The 21,130-nt window shown below is 35.3% G+C and overlaps 1 protein-coding gene across 11 annotated transcripts in view; it reads left to right on the top strand.

Annotated features, from left to right (window-relative positions):
* Nucleotides 1-21,130, top strand: part of CSNK1G3 (casein kinase 1 gamma 3) — a 116,114-nt gene that overhangs the window by 77,047 nt on the left and 17,937 nt on the right. For 6 of the 11 annotated variants that reach the window (XM_019964634.2, XM_019964631.2, XM_070793245.1 and 3 more), the window contains 3 exons: nt 3,253-3,401; nt 8,485-8,577; nt 12,171-12,266. In XM_019964634.2, the coding sequence (XP_019820193.2) occupies nt 3,253-3,401; nt 8,485-8,577; nt 12,171-12,266 (338 nt within the window). The remainder of the gene's footprint in view (nt 1-3,252; nt 3,402-8,484; nt 8,578-12,170; nt 12,267-21,130) is intronic. The other 5 variants (XM_019964636.2, XM_019964639.2, XM_019964632.2 and 2 more) reach the window with 4 other exon arrangements.

Below are 21,130 nucleotides of genomic sequence, written 5' to 3'. Positions count from 1 at the left end.
GCCATCTGAATTAAATTCACCCAAATCTTGTCCATTTTAGTTCACTGATTCCTAAAATGTTGATATTCACTCTTGCCATCTCCTTGACCATGTCCAGTTTACCTTGATTCATGGACCTAACATTCCAGGTTCCTATGCAGTATTGATCTCTATTTTTTTTTTTTTAATTTATTTAATTGGAGGCTAATTACTTTACAATATTGTGGTGGTTTTTGCCATACATTGACATGAATCAGCCATGGGTGTACATGTGTCCCTCCTTCCTGAATCCTCTGCCCCACCTCCCCCTGCACCCCATCTCTCTGGGTTGTCCCAGAGCACCAGCTTTGAGTGCCCTGCTTTATGTATCGAACTTGAACTGGTCATCTGTTTTACATATGGAAATATACATGTTTCAATGCTATTCTCTCAAATTGTCCCACCCTTGCCTTCTCCCACAGAGTCCAAAAGTTTTTTCTTTACACCTGTGTCTCTTTTGCTGTCTTGCATATAGGGTAGTCATTGCCATCTTTCTAAATTTCATATATATGCATTAACATACTGTATTGGTGTTTCTCTTTCTGACTTACTTCACCCTATATAATAGGCTCCAGTTTTATCCACTTCATTAGGATTGACTCAAATGTGTCCTTTTTCATAGCTGAGTAATATTCCATTGTGTATATGTACCACAACTTCCTTATCCATTTGTCTGCCGATGGACATCTAGGTTGCTTCAGTGTGCTAGCTACAGTATTGTTCTTTATAGCATCTACTTTACTTTCACCAGCAGACACAACCGTAACTGAGCATCATTTTCCACTTTGGCCCAGCTGCTTCATTCTTTCTGGAGCTATTAGTAATTGCCCTCCGCTCTTCCCCAGTAGCATATTGGGCACCTTCAGACTTGGAAGGGTCATCTTCTGGCATCATATATCTTTCCCTTTTCATATAGTTTATGGGATTCTCCAGGCAAGAATACTGGAGTGGGTTGCAATTTCCTTTTCCATTGGATCACGTTTTGTGAGAACTCTTCACTGTGACCCATCTGTCTTGGGTGGCCCAGCATGGCATGGTTCACAGCTTCATTGAGTTACGCAAGCCTCTTCACCGTGACAAGGCTGTGATCCATGAAGGGGGTTGTGATTTATGCAGTAACAGTAAATGAGAACCAAACTTGAAGGTAGAAGATGGAGCTTATATTCAGTTCAGTTCAGTTCAGTCGCTCAGTCGTGTCCAATTCTTTGCGACCCCATGAATCTCAGCACGTCAGGCCTCCCTGTCCATTACCAACTCCCGGAGTTTACTCAAACTCATGTCCATCGAGTTGGTGATGCCATCCAGCCATCTCATCCTCTGTCGTCCCCTTCTCCTCCTGCCCCCAGTCCCTCCCAGCATCAGAGTCTTTTTCAGTGAGTCAACTCTTCGCATGAGGTGGCCAAAGTAGGTTGCTGCAAAAGTAATTGTGATTTCAGACTGTGAATTTAAATCATTATAACCAGGCTCTTTTAATCAAAATAGGAACCATTACAAGACAACCAGGACAAAATAGGAACAAGACCAAGACAACACAGTTTTGCCCACTAGAGAGAAGTTTGTTTATTCCTGAATCCCAGGGACAGGGGAGCCTGGTGGGTGCTGTCTCTGGGGTCGCACAGAGTCAGACACGACTGAAGCGACTTAGCAGCAGCAGCATAAAAATACGTGCTTCCAGATTCGATGAAGTCTTGGAAAGCATTTTCTGCCTCCTGCTGATTGTGGAAGCATTTTCCCTGCAAAAAGTCATCGAGATGCTTAAAGAAGTGGTTATCAGTTGGCGAGAGGTCAGGTGAATATAGCAGATGAGGCAAAACTTCTTAGCCCAGTTTGTTGACCCATTGAAGCGTTTTTTGTATGATGTGTAGTCAGGCATTGTCATGGAGAAGAATTGGGCCATTGGGCTGCAGGCATTTCAGTTTTCAGTACATCCATTTGTTGAGAATACTTCTCAGATGTAGTGGTTTTGCCAGGGTTCAGAAAGCTATAGTGTAATGGACCAGCCAGCATCAGACCACCAACCAGTGACAGCTCTTTTTGGTGCAAATTTGGCTTTGAGAAGTGCTTTGAAGCTTCTTCACAGTCCAGCCACTGAGCTGGTTGTCTCTGGTTGTCATATAAAATCCACTTTTCATTGCATGTCACAATTTGATCGAGAAATGGTTTGTTGTTGTAGAAGAAGAGAAGACAGCACCTCAAAACAGTGATTTTTTTGACTTGCGGTTGGCTCATGAGACACCCACTTATTGAGCTTTTTCAGCTTTCCAATTTGCTTCAAATGCTGAATGACTGTAGAATGGTCGACGGTGATGTTTTTGGCAATTTGTCGTGTAAGTTGTAAGAGGATTAGCTTCGATGATGCTCTCAATTGGTTGTTGTCAACCTTCTAATGGCCGGTCACTGGGCTCCTCATCTTCAAGGTTCTTGTCTCCTTTGCAAAACTTCTTGAACCACCACCACAGTGTATGTTTTTGTATTTCCAACGCCAAATGTGTTGTTGATGTTGCAAGATGTCTCCGCTGCTTACGACCCATTTTGAACTTAAATAAGAAAATCACTTGAATTGGCTTTTTGTCTAACATAATTTCTGTAGTCTAAAATATGTATATAATAAAAAGCAAGTAATTAGTCATTAGCAAAAAAATAGTGAGAAATGTGCATTAAAATGATGTATAACCATACTTATTTAAGAATGTATTCCAATATCAAATGGCAATGTTGCTAGATCCTTTGGGTAGAATACCATTTAGCCTAGGTTAAGTATTTGAATCCTCTTTTAGGCAGTTAGTTTGTGTCGCAGATTCTAAAGGACATCCAGCAAACTAGTGCAAATGCTTTCCTATATAAATCAGCTCCCATCAGTATTAACAGTATGAGCTGAGTATGGTGTTTTGTGATTAAATAATTATGCATTGTTGAAATTTCTATTTCAACCTTCAGTACTAGCCAAGGTTTCTATTAAAAATATTATTTTAAAAAAATTTCAGCCTTTTCTCATGAAATGAAGCAAAAATAATACTTGTTAAATCTCAGGTTTTTCTTTTGTCTCTATTTCCTTTCCTCCCTTCTTTTCACCCTTTTAATTTTATTGTTATTAAGTTCATAATATTTTCACTGATAGTAGAATCTTGCTACTTTTTCATGTGTTCTTATAATACTTGTCCTTTTAGATATTTATAATTTTATTAAAATGTATATAGAAAAGTTTAATCAGAGTAATTTTTATTTTCTTTCTAGAAGAAATGGCAACATATCTTCGTTATGTAAGAAGGCTAGATTTTTTTGAAAAACCAGATTATGACTACCTAAGAAAACTTTTTACTGACTTGTTTGATCGAAAAGGATATATGTTTGATTATGAATATGACTGGATTGGTAAACAGTTGGTGAGTACTCCAGGCTGTATAAGAAAAACAAAAGATTATTTGTAGTACTTAGCTTCCTTTTTCATAGTAGAGATCCTCTATTTGAAAAGAGTTGAGAACAGATAATTTTTTATTTTGAAGTATAGTTGGTTTACAGTATAAGTTTTAGGTGAACATCATAGTGATTTAAAATTTTTATAGATTATGCTCCATTTTAAGTTATTACAGAATAATATCTATATTTTTCTGTACTGTACAGTATATCCTTTTTGCTAATTTATTTCATAGATGGAAGTTTGTGTCTCCTAATCCCCTACTCTTGTCTTGCCCCTCCTCTGTTTTTTCTCCTCACTGGTAACCACAAGATTGTTCTCTGTATTTTTAAGTCTGTTCCTTTTTTGTTATATTCATTTGTTTGTTTTATTTTTAAGACTCCACATAATAATGATAACAAGAGTATATTTCTCCTAAGCATAATTCTCTATAGTTCCAGTCACATTGTTGCAAATGGCAGAATTCCATTCTTTTTATGGCTGAGTAATATTTTATCATATAGTCTAGTTCAGTCACTCAGTCATGTCCAACTCTTTGCGACCCCACGGACTGCAGCATGCCAGGCTTCCCTGTCCATCACCAACTCTCAGAGTTTACTCAGACTTACGTCCGTTGAGTTGGTGATGCCATCCAACCATCTCATCCTCTGTCATCCCCTTCTCCTCCCAACTTCAATCTTTCCCAGCCTCAGGGTCTTTTCAAATGAGTCGGTTCTTTGAATCAGGTGACCGAAGTATTGGAGTTTCAGCTTCAGCATCAGTCCTTCCAATGAACATTTAGGGCTGATTTCCTTTAGGGTGGACTGGTTGGATCTCCTTATAGTCCAAGGGACTCACAAGAGTCTTCTCCAACACCACAGTTCAAAAGCATCAGTTGTTCGGTGCTCAGCTTTCTTTATGGTCCAACTCTCACATCCATACATGACTACTGGAAAAACCATAGCTTTGACTAAACGGACCTTTGTTGGCAAACTCATGTCTCTGCTTTTGAATATGCTGTCTAGGTTGGTCATAACTTTTCTTCCAAGGAGTAAGCGTCTTTTAATTTCATGGCTGCATTCACCATCTGCAGTGATTTTGGAGCCCCCAAAAAGAAAGTCTCTCACAGTTTCTACTGTTTCCCATCTGTTTGTCATGAAGTGATGGGACCAGATGCCATGATCTTAGTTTTCTGAAGTTAAGTTTTAAGCCAACTTTTTCACTCTCCTCTTTCACTTTCATCAAGAGGTTTTTTAGTTATTCTTCACTTTCTGCCATAAGGGTGGTATCATCTGCATATCTGAGGTTATTGATATTTCTCCCGGCAATCTTGATTCCAGCTTGTACATCATCCAGCCCAGCGTTTCTCATGATGTACTCTGCATATAAGTTAAATAAGTAGGGTGACAGTATACAGCCTGACGTACTCCTTTCCCAATTTGGAACCAGTCTGTTGTTACATGTCCAGTTCTAACTGTTGCTTCCTGACCTGCATATAGATTTCTCAAGAGGCAGGTCAGGTGATCTGGTATTCCCCTCTCTTTTGGAATTTTCCAGTTTGTTGTGATCCACACAATCAAAGGCTTTGGCTTAGTCAATAAAACAGAAGTAGATGTTTTTCTGGAACTCTCTTGCTTTTTCGATGATCCAATGGATTTTGGCAATTTGATCTCTGATTCCTCTGCCTTTTCTAAATCCAGTTGAACATCTGGAAGTTTATGGTTCACATATTGTTGAAGCCTGGCTTGGAGAATTTTGAGCAGTACTTTACTAGCGTGTGAGATGAGTTCAATTATGCAGTAGTTGGAGCATTCTTTGGCATTGCCTTTCTTTGGGATTGGAATGAAAACTGACCTTTTCCAGTCCTGTGGCCACTGCTGAGTTTTCCAAATTTGCTGGCATATTGAGTGCAGCACTTTCACAGCTTCATCTTTTAGGATTTGAAATAGCTTAACTGGAATTCCATCACCTCCACTAGCTTTGTTTGTAGTGATGCTTCCTAAGGCCCACTTGTCTTCACATTCCAGGATATCTGGCTCTAGGTGAGTGATCACACCATTGTGGTTATCTGGGACGTGAAGATTTTTTTTGTATAGTATTTCTGTGTATTCTTGCCACCTCTTCTTAATATCTTCTGCTTCTTTTAGGTCCATACCATTTCTGTCCTTTATTGTGCCCATGTTTGCATGAAATGTTCCCTTGGTATCTCTGAGTTTCTTGAAGAGGTCTCTAGTCTTTTCCCTTCTATTTTCCTCTCTTTCTTTGCATTGATGACTGAGGAAGGCTTTCTTATCTCTCCTTGCTATTCTTTGGAACTCTGCATTCAAATGGGTATATCTTTACTTTTGTTCTTTGCCTTTCTCTTCTCTTCTTTTCACAACTATTCGTAAGGCTCCTCAGCCAACCATTTTACCTTTTGCATCTCTTTTTCTTGGGGATGGTCTTGATCCCTGCCTCCTATACAGTGTCCCAAACCTCCGTCCATAGTTCTTCCTTAACTTTTCTTTAAAAAAAATTTTTTTTTTTAATCTTTTTACTTTTGGCTGTTCTGGGTCTTCATTGCTGTGCAGGCTTTTCTCTAGTTGCAGAGAACAGGGGCTATCTCTAGCTGCAGTGTGCTGGCTTCTCATTGCAGTGGTTTTCCTTGGCTCTCGGGCTTGCGGGCTTCAGTTGTTGTAGCACGTGGGCTCTAGAGTAGTTGTAGCACTCAGGTTTAATTGCCCCAAGGCATGTGCGATCTTCTGAATCAGGGACTGAACCCATGTCTCCTGCATTAGCAGGTGGATTCTTTACCACTGAGTGACCAGGGAAGCTCCTCTCCATATCTTCTTTGTCCATTCATCTGCTGCTGGGCACTTAGGTTGCTTCTGTATCTTGGCTGTTGTATATAATGCTGTTTTGAACATTGAGGTGTATAAACCTTTTGAATTACTTTTTTCATTTTCTTTGAATATGTACCCAGCGGTGTACTGCTGGATCATATGGTAGTTATACTTCTGGTGTTTTGAGGAATCTTCATAATGTTTACCATAGTGGCTGTACTCATTTAAATTTCCACCAGTAGTGCACAAGGGTTCCGTTTTATCCATATCCTCACCAACAATTGTTATTTCGTGTCTTTTTAATAATGGCCATTCTGACAAGTGTGAAATGATGTCTCATTATGGTTTTGATTTTAATTTCTCTGATGATTAGTAATGTTGAACATTTTTTCATGCATCTCTTAGCCATCTGTGTGTTTTCTTTGGAAAACTATTCAGATCTGCTTATTTGTTGTTTGTTTTTTTGGTACTGTATGAGCTGTTCATAAATTTTGAATATTAACCTCTTTTCAGTCATATCATTTGCAAATATATTCAGTAGGTTGTCTTTTCATTTTGTTGATGGTTTTCTTTGCTGTGTCAAAGCTTTAAAGTTTAATTAGGTCCCATTTGTTTATTTTTGCTTTTGTTTCTTCTACCGTAAGAGACAGATCCAAAAAAATATTGCTACAATTTAAGTCAGAGTGTTCACTTATGCTTTCTTCCAGGAATTTTGTGGTTTCATAATAAAGGTCTTTAATCTGTTTTGAGTGTGTTTTTGTATATGGTGTTAGAATATGTTCTGATCTCATTCTTTTACACACAGCTGTCCAGTTTTTCAGCACCACTTATTGAAGAGACTGTCTTTTGTTATTTGTATATTCTTGCTTCCTCTGTTATAGATTAATTAGGTTAATTGATCATACATATGTGGGTTTATTTCTGAGCTCTCTTTTCTGTTGACATATGTCTGTCGTTAAGCCAGTACTGTACTGATTTGATTACTGCAGGTTTGTAGTATAGTCTGAAGTCAGGGAGTGTTATACCTCCAGATTTGTTCTTTTTTCTCAAGATTGTTAGACAGGGTCTTTTGTGGTTCCATATACATTTTAGTATTGAGAATAAATAATTTTAAAGGATTCATTCTTTGTGTTTTGTAAAAAGGGAGAATTTGGAGTCTGCTTTTTAGAGTAATGGGTTATTTTGAATGTTTTGCTTTTGATTTAGTTCTTAATATCAAATATACTTTTTAAAAATATAGTATTCTAGTGCCTACTTTAAAAGATCAGCTAGTTTTTTCTTTAGTCATTGCTCAAGATATTTGTAATTTTAGAGTATACTTTAATTATTCTAGCAGTTTTAGCTTATTTTGCAGTAGACTGATACTTACGTATCAGAGCAAGTTTAGGTTTTTTTAACTATAAAAACTGCCGCAAAAATTTGTCTTGATCATAACTGTGGGATGAGTGTCATTACTTAAATGAACACAACATTAAGTTCTTTCTTTAAAGAGATGACTTAAAAAAAATCAAATATTTATTCTCACTAGTCTTCTTTTTAAATAAATAAGAATGCCTTACAAAATTTACTTTAATTTCAGTTCACTGATACCAAATTTTGTCCATATTTGGAACTACCAAGCTCTCAGGTTCAAGTACTTTTGAACAATTGACTTACTTAAATGTTTAATCTGTATTTTTCTTAGCGCCAAAGTGATTTGAATACATATTGTATCTAAAATGCAAACCTGAATAAACTTTGATTAATGCATTTATTATGAAACTTTGAATTATATTTGATAGTTTATGAATTATATTTGATAGTTTAAATTTTATAAAAGTCTCTTCTGAGTTAAAATATTGACAGTAACCAATTTTATTAGCTTATTTAAAAAATTATTCCCTTAATTTTCATAACATAATTTTTTCTGTTTATATATTGGCTTTGGAAATGAGAGAGATAAACAAATACATTTTGTTTTTTTATAAGAATTAACCTAAAACGTAATGGTAACATTAAAAGGTCTTTTGTTGATATAAAAATAAATACTTGATAAACTATTGAAATATTTTGAAGCTACTTTAAATAGTAGTTATAATTTCTTTGCTTTAATTTGGTATATTTAACAACTTATTTTAGGGAAGATACCTTTTCTTAAGGCTTTATGTAATAGTATCTTTTATTATTTTTTTATTATTTTAAGGTGCTAAATAATTTTAAATAAGACTTCTGAAATAGAATGCATTGATGCTAATTGTTATTGTGTCGCAGCCTACTCCAGTGGGTGCAGTTCAGCAAGATCCTGCTCTGTCATCAAACAGAGAAGCACATCCCCACAGAGATAAGATACAATCCAAAAATCAGGTTTGCTGTCCTTTTAGATATGAACTGTCTTGATTTATTTCTGTGTTACCTTCTCACTGTTTATAAATGTATTTGGTGTTTTATCATGCCCAGATTAAGCTTTATAATTTGTGCATGTATTTGCACATATGTGTATACATACTTATATATACATATTGAATGATTGAAATACATATCCTTTTCTTCTAGAAAACAGACCATATACAGACATATTAAGGATAAAAATGCACATATTTTCAATGCATAGGCTGTTTCTCCTAATGGTCACATTAAAATTGTTTAATCACAAATCCTGATTAGTGGTGTTAGTATAAACTTTGAGAATATTGTTCTGTTAGAATGGAAGTATTTGGATACCCTGTTGGAATGAATTGTAATAGTAGCTGTTCTTTCTAACTTTAGTCCAGTTTAGTGTAATAAATTATTTACTGAGTTCTGTTATTTGAAAGCTACTGCTCTCCACATTGCAGAAATGCAGAAGTAAGGAAAAACATACAACCTGTGAGAAATGACTTTGTAATGAGTGGCTAAGAGCTCACTGAACCTCTGGAATCAATCAGACCTGGATATGGCAGGTTACTCATTCACTCAAAGCCTCAGTTCTCATCTATAAAAGAAATAATGCATGTTAATTCTTACTAGCATATAGTAAGCATTCATTAAGTCTCAACTCTTGTGGCTGGTGTTCCTGTTATCATTATTACAACAAATTCACAAATAACTACATAACAATGCAGAATAAACTGTACCATGGGAGATACATTAATAAAGTGCCATAGAGGATCATTGGAATATGTAGGATCTATATGCAAAGGTGGTTTTTGAGATGAGCGTGAAAAATGAATGGAATTTTTAAAGGCAGGCTAAGGAATAAGAATTTTGGAGAGAGTGAGCATTAAAAAAATAAGGCAAAAGTTTAAAAATGTGGAATATGTCTGAGGAGAAATAAGCAGTTGGTTTGGAGCAGAGAGCAGGTTCAAGACAAGATATAGAAGATTCATTGAAGAGTTGTATTTTCTGGGTAAGATAAATTGGAAGCTGTTAAATTTTTGAGCAACATTTTCACTCGTCTTTTTTATATAAAGAAACCTTACTGAATCCATTTTTGACAGAGAATTTTTGCTGTTACCTTGAATTAAACGGTATCTTTAGAATTTTCGGTTATAACCCTTTTTGGAGAGGGGTAGTGTGCTGTCTATTTTGTATTCCATCAGGGTTGAGGTGAGGGTTAAAAAAATGACATCAAAGAAGAAACACAACTTACTAAATATCGTAGTCAAATAAAATGCTACATTTAGGAAGTATTTATAATTTTATGCTTTAAAGTATAGACAATTTAAAAAAGATTAGTTTTATAATTTTGCCTTAGAAAAACTGGGCAGTAAAGGGTCTTATATATAAATTACTTCCAGTATAAATTAAAAGACATTGATAGCTTGAGTACTCTGATAAGATGCTGTAAATAGAAAGAAATGGGAGAAGTGAAGACTTGGAGTATGTGTTTTTTAAATCAGTTAATTTTTCAAACGTATGTGGAACAAGACCAGTAATTCATGTTCTGTGAGGATCTCTACTTGAGCTATTAGGTATTGTAATAAATGAAACTTCTTTTATTGTTGAATTAAATTTTTCTTGAAATAAATTTAAATATTTTAAAGTTTTAACTTTCTACCTGTTTCAGATATGTCTTGCTAGGTCATTGCTAGTTCACTGAGGGTGGGAACCATATTTCGTTGATGTAGTCCTTCTTGGAATAAATGTAGGGAATCAATTTTTTTTTTTTTTTCAGGAAATCCTTTATGATAGCTTATTGAATTTTCAACCTAGATATGTAGATTCTTATCATGATAGAAACATTATATATCTAGAAAAAAATTTCTTAACTATCTGTGCTGCAGTAAACAGCTTAAGTTGTGTGATAAACCCACAGTTCATAATCCCAAAAGACGAAAAGTTAATTCTTTAAAAGTCTGAAACCTTTGTAATATCCCCAGATAAACAGTTTTATCTTAGAGTCAATGTTTGAAGTTCAGGGGATCCTGAAATTTTACAGGAAATGTTGGGTGGATGCAAATGTTTATTTTGAGGAGAGGTTGCATAGCTTTTGGTGTCTTCTTAAAAGGTCCACGATTCCCAAATGTTGCCTGCTGTCCCATGGTCTCATCTAATTTATTTCACTTTAACCTAAAAGTCAGCTGAATTCTGGTGATAAATTTGGAGGATTTAATAAAGGGACATTAGAATTGTCGTAATTGTTTTGATGACATATTTTATGCCACAGAGTATGTAGTTTTGTACTGTACAATTTAATTCAGGAAGCTTAGTGCCAAAACATGTATTCTTTGTGTCTACTTGACTTTAACATCTCTTCTCCTAAAGGGTTTCTCTGGCCACTGATATTCTTAGTCTGCATATAGCCTGGTGTACTTGACACTTTGTGGCAAGATTTTCGTGACTTTAGTTGAAAAAGAAAGAAAAGAGCCCTGAAGTCTTTAGAACATAATGTAATTGTGGTAATGAGCCTGGTAGTAATGTTGGGAAAATAGTAGGCTCTCAGTTTGAATCCCAGGTGTACTATTTGCTACTTCAGTGATGTGAGAGAAGTATTTAATGTCTTAATGTCTTCATCAGTAAAATGAGGATAATACTTTATGTCTCAAAAATGAGATAACACATATAAAGCAGCCAGTGCAGAACCAAACATGTGATAGAAACTTAAATATTGTATGCCTTCCCCCATGTTAGTACTGTCCACATTTTCCTGAAATGCAGAAATTGCTCCCTATTAAGCCGTTACTCAATTCTTTTAGTAGATTATTATATAGTTTGTGGTTATTGCCATACAGGCTTGCCAGGTCATCTAAAATCTTTAAGAATTATCGGCCTGTTTCATGGAAATAGGTCTCTTAATTTGAACCAGATGAAAAAAATAGATGAAGGAAACAAAGGGATTCATATATGAAAGATTGTCACTTAAAAAGTTTTTTTGTCATATCCTCTTGGTATTCTGTATAGCAGTTCTTATTTTTCAAGGAACTTTTCTGTTTTCTTGTATTATCCTCACAATCAGAAACAGGGTACTAAGCAAGAAGAGAAAAATTTTTAAGTTTTCTGAGACCTTAAGTGTGGCTGCTTAAGTAATGTCTTTTTTTTTTTTTTTAAATGTTACTGGAAGTAGTTTCTTATCAGGAAACCAGTGGGGACCTCTATTGTAAGAAGATATAGTGAATGGCTTTTTAGAACATTTCATGGTTTATGGAGTGTGTTCTTGACCATGTCATTTTTACCTCTCTAGTTTTTGTTAACTTTATTTATAAAATTAGAAAGTGGAGTCTATGATATCTAAAGTCCTTTCACTTCTAAAATTCTGTGGTGCTATTTTATTTTTGTGGTTGATCATTACATAATTGTAGCGTTTTCATTGAAATCTCTCCACATTCACTATGCAAAGATAATTGCATCTGTGACTCAGAATAGTAAGGGTTTTTAAAATTTCCTTTTATACATTTGTTTTCTATATTATAAGGATGCGATGTTTAACATTTTGGGTTTTTCTTCTTCCATGCATGCCACATGCATTAAATAAATGGCAGTCGACAGACCACAGGGCAGCTTGGGACTCCCAGCAGGCAAATCCCCATCATTTGAGAGCTCACCTTGCAGCAGACAGACATGGTGGCTCGGTACAGGTATTTTCTGATTTTTGCATGAGTGATTATTTCCCAGATTTATACAACTAACCCTTTTTGGAACTCATGGCATGATTTCTTATCCTAATGAAAGACTTGTTGCTGAACTCTCCATAATTCTATTCCTTTGAATTTAACCAAAAGAGAAAAATTAACATGGTCTAGCAAGACCACCTAAGGGATACTAAGATTTTGCCTTTGTTCATTTTTGCAAGCACATGCAACATTATTTAAGTAAGTTGTACTTAGAACAGATTAGAAAAATAAAATGTATTACTTGAACTGTCTGTTAAACTTGATTGTCCAGTAATGAGCTCAGTCTTTTTTAATGCTTTAAGTAATAGAACATTTTTATACCTTATCCTTTCATTACTTTGCTTCCTTTAAACTTAGTTAAGCAGTTATCTAACATTTTCATTCTCAGTCCTTAGAATGTATTTTCTGATTAATTGGTCAAATAAATATGACCCCAGTTTTACAATGACATATTTTGTTTTATTTGGATAAAGTATAACATGGAGAAAATAATTTCAAAGACAGATATTTATAAAACATTTCCCTCTATTTTCTGGATATTAAGAAAAATTTAAAGTTGTCCCTTATTTTTTTGATGTGTTCCTTTTCCCCCCTTTTCTATACATTTACAGATAGCTACTATATTCTTCCCTTAAATGCCCCCCTAAATTTTAATCTTTTATATATATATTATAAAAATAGGAAAAGATTACTGAATCTCTTATTTCTTTTAAAAATGTCAGTTTAGATAATCTGAATGCTGGCTTAAAGTAATTGAGATGAGAAATGTTTCCTCAGTCCATTTCAGTGTAAAACCTATTTTTAAATTTTTTTCTCCACATACTTCAACTTGAACAATATTCTGTTATATTTTACCAAATTTATATTTTTTCTTCATATATATTAATCTGAATCTATGCTTGGATTTTATTCTGTCTTGATTTGAACTCTTAAAAAGCCAATTCTTAATTAAATCATATGAGTTATCATGTTTTTCCCACAGTTAGATTTTAGAGACAGTTTAAATTGTGAAACCAACTTTTATAGAATTTTGTAGTCTGTGGAACTTTCAGTCATGTATTAACAGAAGAATTTGAATAGTGCTGTCAAATTTTGGAGTGAGGGATTCAGAGGCAAGGGAGCCTGAGAGGTAAAACTTTTTTGTGATCTAAATTCATATCATTGGAAAAGTTAATTGAGGAAATTATGTTTAATTTGCATAAACACAAGCTGAATTGTGTATGTATCTGTATACATTTACGTGTTTCTAAGTGTTGTATGTTTTTATAACGTGTCTTGCTCAGGGTTCAGGGAAATCTATAACAATTAAGATTTGTACCAATGCCACAAATTTATCAGTAGTTTTTTTTTTTTTTTTTTTTCCACTTTGTGGAATTCCTAAAGATGGCTCATGGAATTTCTTTGGACTGTCAAAGGGTGAATGAGTTTCATTGTTGGCTAATCATTCCAGTATTTTATTCTATTTTTTCACATATTCTCAAAGATATATTTTAAATCTGCTTATTTCTTATTTCTTTAAAACTTTTCTGCCTTATAAAGATTGCATCTGACTTCATTCTAATATTTAGTAAGTGATCACTTTACTATTTGGGTAAATACATAAGTGAGTAAAAATTTTTACACTATTTTTCAATTACTTCCTGAATTAACTTGATATGATGAACATTAAGGTAGTTTTACTGTCATGAAAAATTTGCTAGCAGCGTAGTAGGATTATGCGTGAATCTTGGTCCATCCAAAAATGTTGAATTTATGTATAATTTAAAATTTGAAAAGTTATGACACTGGCATAATTGGACTGATGAAGTAATAGTTTAAAAATTAATAATAGTGAGAGGAAGTAAAGGTATCTTAATCTGAGCTAATATGATTATTCCAATAATTGAATGCTATATTTTACTTTGAATGAAAGAAGAAGGGAAAGCAGTGTGTTTTTTTCTCATTATTTGATAAAGGGAAGATAGAAAGATCACTTTACTAATACACAAGTATGAGAAGAATTCGCATTGAGGTTCTTTGTTCCGTGGTTGTTGAACCACCTGTCGGACAAAGTTTCAGTCACTGGCTTTGCAGGGTGTGGGAGACCTGGGTTTGATCCCTGGGTTGGGACGATCCCCTGGAGAAGGGAACAGCTACCTACTCCAGTATTCTGGCCTGGAGAATTCCATGGACTGTCCATGGGGTCGCAAAGAGTCGGACACGACTGAGCGACAAAGATCTTACATGGCAATTAAAAAGTTTTCCTCAATAAATACCAAGGGCGTATCATCAAATAGTTTTCAGGAAATACATTTACAAAATAGATAGATTGCTATCTGGTATACGAACACCTCTTGCCTTTTCGACCTACAGAAAAATCCTCACTCACTATTTCATATATGCCCCTTGGAGTCTGTATTTGAACTCCTTATCTTTTCAGAATTATTATATATATATTATAGGTCAGGTATATAGGTTACCAAGTTGATTTAATTGTGGTTAGCTGCATAATTTCAAATTTCGTGCCTTAGATTATTCATCATAACATGGGGATATTAATGATAGCTTTATTCATGGTTTTGTGAGAACTTTTAAAAAAAGTATTTAGTATAGAGTCTGGGACAAAGAAGTACTAAATAGTAGAATTGTCTGTTGCTTTGGCAAATTAAGAAGCTTGACTAGTATTTTTATCCATCTCTGAAAAGTGAAGTATAGAGATGTAGCCAAAAGAATGCATTGTGAAATGGGATTTATCTAATTTTATTCTGTCTCTTCAGTTAATTTACTCATCAGAAAGATAATGCTATCTATTTGATAAACTTTCCCCACTTAAGAGATTGAGAATAATATTCAGATATCGTGAAGTCTGTATTTTCAATCTGTTCTTGGCTTGTATGTGATTTGGAAAATTTCCTAGGGGTACAAGTGTGTCTCCCCCTGCTCCTCTGAGAATCACTGGTAATAAATATGGTTGAGAAGCCTAGAGCTACCATTTTCCGTTTCTTGGCTCTTCATTATTCAGCAAATATATATAAATGTTTACCACGTGTTTGGCACTGTGCTAGTAGGTTCTTTGAATAAAGGAAAGAATAACAGATATGGTGTCTGTCCCTATGGAGCTTTCAGTTAATGGAAAGAGCTAATAAGCAGGTGGTATGATAAGCAGAGGAAGTACAGGGTACTATGAGAATGTGTAGGAAAAGCATCTAACTTGGATTTAGCAAGTTAAAGTTTCCTGAAAAAAATATTACTTATACTCTTATTTTTTCACATGTTTTCAAAGTGAAGAATCAGTAGGACTTAGCATTTGAAGAAGGTAGAAGGAAGGGGTTAAGAGAGGAGTGTACCAGGCAGAGAAAAGTGTGTGTAAGATTGTGGAGGAGAGAGTGACAGACTGAGGAATTAAATGCAGTTCTGTCAAGCTATTATGTATTGAGAAATGAGACTGACAGGCAGACAGGAGGGGAATTGTGAAGGACCTGAAAGTTTTGTTACTAAATTTGGGTTTTGGTCTAAGGGTATTGGGTAGGCATAAAGAGAATTAGAAGTAACTTGATTAGATTAGCATTTACAGAGATACTTTTGAGACCAAATGGAAGGGAGACAAGTCTAAGGCAGGGCCACAACTCTCAAAAGTCCACAGTTGAGGAGTGATGATGGGTAGTGGAGATAAAGAGAAACAAAAGGACTTGAAAGATAGAAGATACAATTTAATTGGGTATGAGGGTTGAGGGAAGGGGAGGGGTCAGTAACCCTTTTTGGTAGGTTTCCACCTGGCAAATCAGAATTTCCAAAATGGGGTTTTAAAATGTACCACTGGCAGCAGATAGTACTAGTCTCTAATGCCACTGTGTTGAACTTTTCACTGTAACATCGAGCTCTATGTTAACTAAACATCTGATCTGTAAACGCTGAGAGGTCATGGCAAGCAGAGGGAAGAAGACAGGTGTTAACTACTCAGAGAACTGTTTTACTTGGTGTGGCATACTTTCTGACTGTTGGAAAGCTCTTCTGCTTGTCCAGCCTTTCTTTTTTCATGTAAGGAACCGTGTGACACTGGGGAGAAAGGGCAGAATTGCAAGTGGTGCAGATATGTTTTACAGCCAGGCACTGTTGATGAAATGAAACAATAATATTAATTGTTATAATAAGCAGTCTGATATTTTAGTTATTATCACTTCAGAAATGCAGATACAGGTGATGGTAACAGAAAAAGAATCAGACAAACATATCTTGAAATGATAAAACATATGTGGTTAAAAGTCAGAGGAGTAATAGATGTCATATCTGAGTCAGTTCTCCTTTATGCTAATTGTTAATGCAGGCCTTTTCAAAACATTTCAGATAACCAAGTTTAGTTTTCTTTGTCAAATCTTTGAAAATACTGAGGTCCTAACAAGGAAAAAAAAATTGAGTAACTACAAGAGTCATCTCTTTTATTTTTTTGGGGGGTACTAAAGTCTGGAAAAGAGAGGTTTGTGGAATGAGAGAAGTTACATGCCTTTATTACATAAATAATTTCCAGTTCCTCTTTTTTTTTTTTAGTTTAGTTTAGGAAATCCCTTGTTTAGTTACAATTGGGATAAATCAGCATTACACATTTGTTTTGATACTCTTTTTTTTTCTTTTCTGGCAGTAAAGAAAGATTTTAATAGCTACTATATATAGTAGGGAAGAGAATATAGTGTAAACTGAGCTTGCTCTACCCAAAACAAGAGGCAGGAGACTTTTTGAATGGTTGGGATTTTGTTGACTAAAAAATATATTCGCAATCTAAAAGTTGAGAGTTATGTTTTATTGAGTGGGAATTTTCAGGATGTCAAGCCTGAAGGCAGTATCTTAAGTAACTCTAAGAACTGCTCCGAGAAGGGGAGGGGGAGAGCTAGGATATGATATATAGGAGTTTTGCAGCAAAGGGCTGGTAGTCTGAACATTGAAAGTGAAGTCGCTCAGTCATGTCTGACTCTTTGCGACCCCATTGACTATAGCCTGCCAATCTCCTCTGTCCATGGAATTCTCCAGGCAAGAATACTGAAGTGGGCTGCCATTCCCTTCTCTAGGGGATCTTCCTGACCCAGGGATTGATCCCGGGTCTACTGCATTGCACGCAGATTCTTTATTGTCTGAGTCACCAGGAAATGAAAGACAAACAGATATCTCATGTTAAGGAATTTAACACTTTTCCAGTGTCATTTGCAGTAACATCTTGCAAGACTGGAGTACTCAAAGAATCTATTAGTCTAAGTGAATATTAGATCACTCAGAGATTGAATAGAGAATCCATTTTGGTTTTTCTTTGGTGAAAGTCACTGAGAAAATCACTGGGCCTTTGGGTCATCAGTTGGAATATTAATTATATTTCTGTAGCTTTTAGAATATGTTAGAAAGCTGGTTTCATACAGTCATGTTGAACCTTTTAACTGTATCTCTTTTACTAGTGTGCTTTCTTATAGATGCCTCTAGAAAAAGCTGAGTGTCTTAAGTGAAATATATGTTTTTTTAGTATTTCTAATATATTTTTTTGATTAGATGATTTAATTCATTAATATAGTGTGCTTCTACTGAGCATTTGATAACATGCTCACAAAACTTCAAATAGAAATTAGGAAGATAGTAGTATAACGAATTTGAATTCATTCTATACGGAAAGTAAATTAATTGGCATTTTAACATCCTTCAGTACAAAGACATGTTGTCTTTGTACTCGTCTATGATAATGATTTCTTTGGAATTAGACGGGGCAGGCAGGCGTTAAATGAACCATTATTTTTCGCCCTCGCTTAGCTACAGGCTTTTTGCCCACTGCCTCCCATTTAACTCTGATATTGTGAGAGTAAAATGGTAACCTAGTTACTTTTTTTTTAAACCTCTTAAAATGAGAATTACACTAAGTTTCTTATCAAGTGGGAATAACAGTGAAAATTTCTTTAAGAACAAGAACAGCAACAACAAAAATCCTATAAAATAGCTGAATTTTCTTTTGAAATGTCAAACCTCAAAGCATTTGTGATTTTTAGATTTGTTGTTGTTCAGTCGCTCTGTCATGTCTGACTCTTTGCAACCCCATGGACTGCAGCACGCCAGGCTCTATCCTCCACTATCTCCTGGTGTTTGCTCAAACTCAAGTGCATTGAGTTGGTGATGCCATCCAACCATCTCATCCTCTGAAGAAACTAGCCTGATAAACACTAATATTGCAGAGATTCTTATGTTCTAGTTTGAATTATTCTAGAAAAGTCACTTAAGTGGAATCATTCCTCAAAATTTGGCTTACAAAAATAATTTTTGTTTGATCCATTGCCTTTGGTTTCCAAGAAGATATTGACACAGTTTATAATATCATGTCTTTGTTTCTTCTTGTAAAATCTGTTTAGAAAAGACCACTCGTTTCCTTAAGTGGAAACACTTTTAATGCCTGATTCACTCTTAGGTCGTTGCTGTTAAGTGGGTCAGCTTAACAGAACTCTGTTACCACATTGATTGTGTTCTGGCCCTGGGCTATTGGCTTTTACTCAGAGGGTTAGGGAATCTGGGGAGCCCAGGAAAAATTACATTAAAATTTTTATAAAGTCAGATGTTAACTTCTTTTTAATCCGGTTCTGATCAACCATGTAGAATGAAATTTGAAGTATTTCACTAAAATAAAATTTATTGAAGTCTGATATAACTTTGTGATGAAATTATATGAAGTGAAGTAAATCACATTATATAATTATAATGCATGTATAGGTACTGTTGCTGGAAATTTAGAGTACTAGAGTTTCAAATTTTCATTTTTGCTGCTTAAGAAAGGGAAGACACATCAGAGGAACTGCCTATAAGTTGATGGGGTAAGGAGTGTCCTTCCAACTATGTAGGGCCATTGAACAAAAAGGGATGGGGAAGAAACCTGTTGACTATCATGTTAAGGAAATAAAAATGGAAATAGTTCATTGAACTGTTAGTTATCTACTACATGCAAGGCACTCTGCTAGTTAAAAGTGATGGAGAATAGAAAAGTATGGGATAAGAATTCTGCTTTTTAGCTTCTTTCCAGTTCAAGGTAGAGGCTCTGACATTTTAAAAATAAAGAAGCCAATTATATTCAGTAATTAGAACAAATAAGTATCTTTTCACATTTTCAGAAAGAGAGAAAATTGGCACAGTACCACAGAGCTCAAAGTATGACAGAAAGGAGGAAGCAGGTGCCCCAGAAGCTGAGAGGGTGACTTAGGAATATTCCTCCCATTGAATTGCCTCTAAAGAGGATCAAGGCAGCTTTGTGTTTTCAGCTGAAGGAACAAATGCAGTGCTCATTTCTTAAGTACTTGTTCCATATAGGCTATAGGAAATTGAACTTGTATAAATCATGACCTAGTCTAGATACATTGATTGATTTCTGGTTATCTAGCTTGAGCTGCAGGGAGAGGGCCTATTTCCCTACACTGACTATTAAGTCTACAAGGACAGAGATGTTTTTCTGCATTGTTTACTGTGGTATTCCAAGTTCCTAGAACGGTGCTTGGCGTAATGTTGTCTTTTCGAACTTAAACTTTTTATGTATAATTTTATCTAATGTTTTTGGCTGTGCTGGGTCTTTGTTGTACACGGGTACAACAGTGGTTGCAGCACACGGGCTCAATAGTCGCAGCTCGCAGGCTCTAGAGCACAAACTGAATAGTTGTGGCGCATGGGATTAGTTGCTCAACAGCATGTGGGAGTTTCCTGGGATCAAGGACTGGACCCATATCTCCTGCTTTGGCAGGTGGATTCTTTACCACTGAGCCACCACGGAAGCCTGGAATTTAAGTTTTAGAAACCGGCCTCTGTAAATGGAAGTGTTAAGTCTACTAGTCACCTGTCAGCTCTGATACTTAGACTTTTGTTACATCATAAAGAGATCATGTAGAGAAAGCATCAAAAATGATTTTGAGATTTTTGAGCCTGGAGGTCTGGGAAGTGGGTAGGGCTTTAGTAAAAGTAGGGACTATAGGAAACGTAACAGATTTAAGAAGGAATATGATAAATTTGGTTTTAGAAATAACAAGGTGCCAAACTTGATCTAGCTAACTAACCATGTAGGTGAGCAGTTAGGCTTGGGGAATCCTTTTTGTAAAGGTAATAGTTGAAGCCATTGTTTAGGTTAGACTGATGGTAATAATGATGGCCACCATTTGTTGAACTCTTACTATATGCCAGTCACTGTATTTTATATATTAACTTTATTTCCTATTCATATCAACCTTATTAAACAGATAACTTCTGTTTCCAATTTCATAGTTGAGAATACTGAGGTTTAGCAAGGTCAGGTGTCTTCCCAGAGTCACATAAGTGGTAAGTGGTAGAACTAGGTTTTGTATCTAGCTCTGTCTCACTTCAAAGTCATTAGCTGGTGCCAAGTGATAGAGAGATGTACAGGCAAATGAAGACTGAGCAAAGACTACTAACATACCTTTTAGGAACTATTGGTAACCTTCAAGAAAAACCTCAATTTGAGTTCTGATACAGGGTCAGAGTATAGATTGGGAGGAGTTAAGGAATAAATGGGGAATTTTATAAAAATATAAATGGTAAATTAAGATGATTGTTTTTTATTAAGTTTAGAGGAAAACAAGAGATAGGACAGTAGAGAGACTTTGTTGGACCAAGAGAATTTGGGAGTGTTATGATTTTTATCTTGCTTCAAGCTTTCATATATGCATGCATATATTCATTTATTCCAACAAATATTTATTGAGTGCCTTTTTTGTGCCACATTGAGGTGAGGAGATCTCTCAGGAAATAACAGAAGGCTCTTGCTGTTATGGAGCTTAATTTTAATAGAATTTGGGGTGGGTGTTAAGAAACTGATCAATCAGTCAATCAGAAAA

Source organism: Bos indicus, chromosome 7 (genome assembly GCF_029378745.1).
Source record: "Bos indicus isolate NIAB-ARS_2022 breed Sahiwal x Tharparkar chromosome 7, NIAB-ARS_B.indTharparkar_mat_pri_1.0, whole genome shotgun sequence".
Lineage (NCBI taxonomy): Eukaryota > Metazoa > Chordata > Mammalia > Artiodactyla > Bovidae > Bos > Bos indicus.
The sequence above is the reverse complement of the archived record's forward strand: the minus strand, read 5'-3'. Positions and strand labels throughout refer to the sequence as shown.